This window comes from Octopus bimaculoides, chromosome 24, assembly GCF_001194135.2.
Source record: "Octopus bimaculoides isolate UCB-OBI-ISO-001 chromosome 24, ASM119413v2, whole genome shotgun sequence".
In the NCBI taxonomy this organism is placed as follows: domain Eukaryota; kingdom Metazoa; phylum Mollusca; class Cephalopoda; order Octopoda; family Octopodidae; genus Octopus; species Octopus bimaculoides.
This window is the reverse complement of record NC_069004.1, coordinates 26,311,233-26,313,156: the sequence shown is the minus strand read 5'-3', so window position 1 is coordinate 26,313,156 and position 1,924 is coordinate 26,311,233. Positions and strand designations below refer to the sequence as shown.

The 1,924-nt window shown below is 36.7% G+C and overlaps 1 protein-coding gene across 1 annotated transcript in view; it reads right to left on the bottom strand.

Annotated features, from left to right (window-relative positions):
- LOC106882675 (uncharacterized) overlaps positions 1–1,924 on the bottom strand; it is a 48,493-nt gene that overhangs the window by 5,537 nt on the left and 41,032 nt on the right. Inside the window, exon 2 of the mRNA XM_014933438.2 lies at positions 624–793. Within this exon, the coding sequence (XP_014788924.1) occupies positions 624–793 (170 nt within the window). The remainder of the gene's footprint in view (positions 1–623; positions 794–1,924) is intronic.

Genomic DNA, 1,924 nt, shown 5'->3' with positions numbered 1-1,924 from the left:
GGAGACGAAGAGGGAAAGGGACAGAATAACAAAAAAAGAAAAGGTCTCGCATGCGTTTAGGATTTCATTCTGGGATTCTCTGAAGGACGTTGTTTTATTTACCCCCCACCCCCTCTATTATTTCTTTTTCCTCCAGTACTTATTCGCCTTCTTTGATAGTCTTCACGTGTGGAGGCGCAATGGCACAGTGGTTAGGGCAGCGGACTCGCAGTTGTAGTGATCGCGTTTCGATTCCCAGATCAGACGTTGTGAGTGTTTATTGAGCGAAAACACCTAAAGTTCCACAAGGCTCCGGCAGGGGATGGTGGCGAACCCTGCTGTACTCTTTCACCACAACTTTCTCTCACTTTTACTTCCTGTTTCTGTTGTGCCTCTAATTCAAAGGGCCAGCCTTGTTACACTGTGTGTCACGCTGAATCTTCCCAAGAACTACATTAAGAGTACACATGTCTGTGGAATGCTCAGCCACTTGCACGTTAATTTCACGATCTGGCTGTTCCGTTGATCGGATCAACTGGAACCCTCGTCGTCGTAACCGACGGAGTGCCAACCACCACCGATAGTCTTCATGTAGACTCGATTACCGTTTTCTCTACAAGCTACATGTATAAATTCATACTTACCTTAGTATACAAATCACAGTTGTCGAAGTTTTCCCAGCTAATATTTGATGTATCAATAACTGGTTCGCTGCTAGAATACGCGGGTTTATCTACGATGTAACCTTCCGTTTGCAACTCCCCAGCCACTTTCGTGAATTTAACAACATCTTTTAGGAGGAAATAACCATTTGCTGTAAATAACAAAATTACATACATATTTAGCTGGGTGCGTCCTTATAAGGATTTAGTGTTCATTCATTGTCCATCACTTGACATAGGGTATTTAGGAAAAGTGTGTCAACTCTCTACCATTCAAAAACATTTCTATAAATTTGCGGTAGACTTCTTAGTAATAAAAATTTAAGTCCTAATTTACTCTGGTGGTCGAAAAAAATTGTGAATGTATAACATAGAGGATCCATAGACGCCAGGGAAATATATTCTGTGTATCGTGCCAGATACGATACAGTGGACAAACAAAGGGTTAACATATTACGAAGTAACCACTTGAAAAAGCAAGAACGTTAGATCTGGTAGAGGTAGATTCTACAACGATGAGCACACTGCTCAAAATCTAAAACAAAAAATAAAAGCAACTAATTGCCTTTCGAAAATAAGACCCTAATCTCTTAATAGGAATAGTACACATAGCATGATGTAATCTTAGATAGACTATGGCTGGATTGAAATACAAAGGTTTCATGGCTGGAACATTGCCAAAGATGAGTTTGATCAGCTGGGCATATTGTTTAATGACAACGACGATGTTAAGACATCGAACTCACGTGGGATGCTTCATGTGCTTTTTTCCACTTGTTTCGATAAAAGCAGGCAAAACACATTCAAATGACACCCACAAGGTTTAAAATTCATTTGGTTTCGAAAAGAGAGGATTCTCCCAAATCTCTTTATTATATAAATATATATAATGACACAATAGTATATAATAGACATATATATATATATGCGATTATCTGTTTGTAAATATGTGTATAATGGTTACATACAAAACATATATATATATATATATATATATATAGGTGAGAAAGTTGGTATGTGAAAGCACGTGGTTGGATGTATAAAAGATAATAAGAGTGAAAAAACTACAGAAGGCTTGTGTTACATGGTTAAAGTATATATTTAAATTATGTCAGAAAAATCTTATAAAATCTTTTTGGTATATAAATATTGTATTTTGAGAAATAACCGGTTTCGTGTTGTCTTTTCAATAGAGAAATTTGAAAAGACAACACGAAACCGGTTATTTCTCAAAATACAATGTTTATATACCAAAAAGATTTTATAACATTTTTCTGACATAA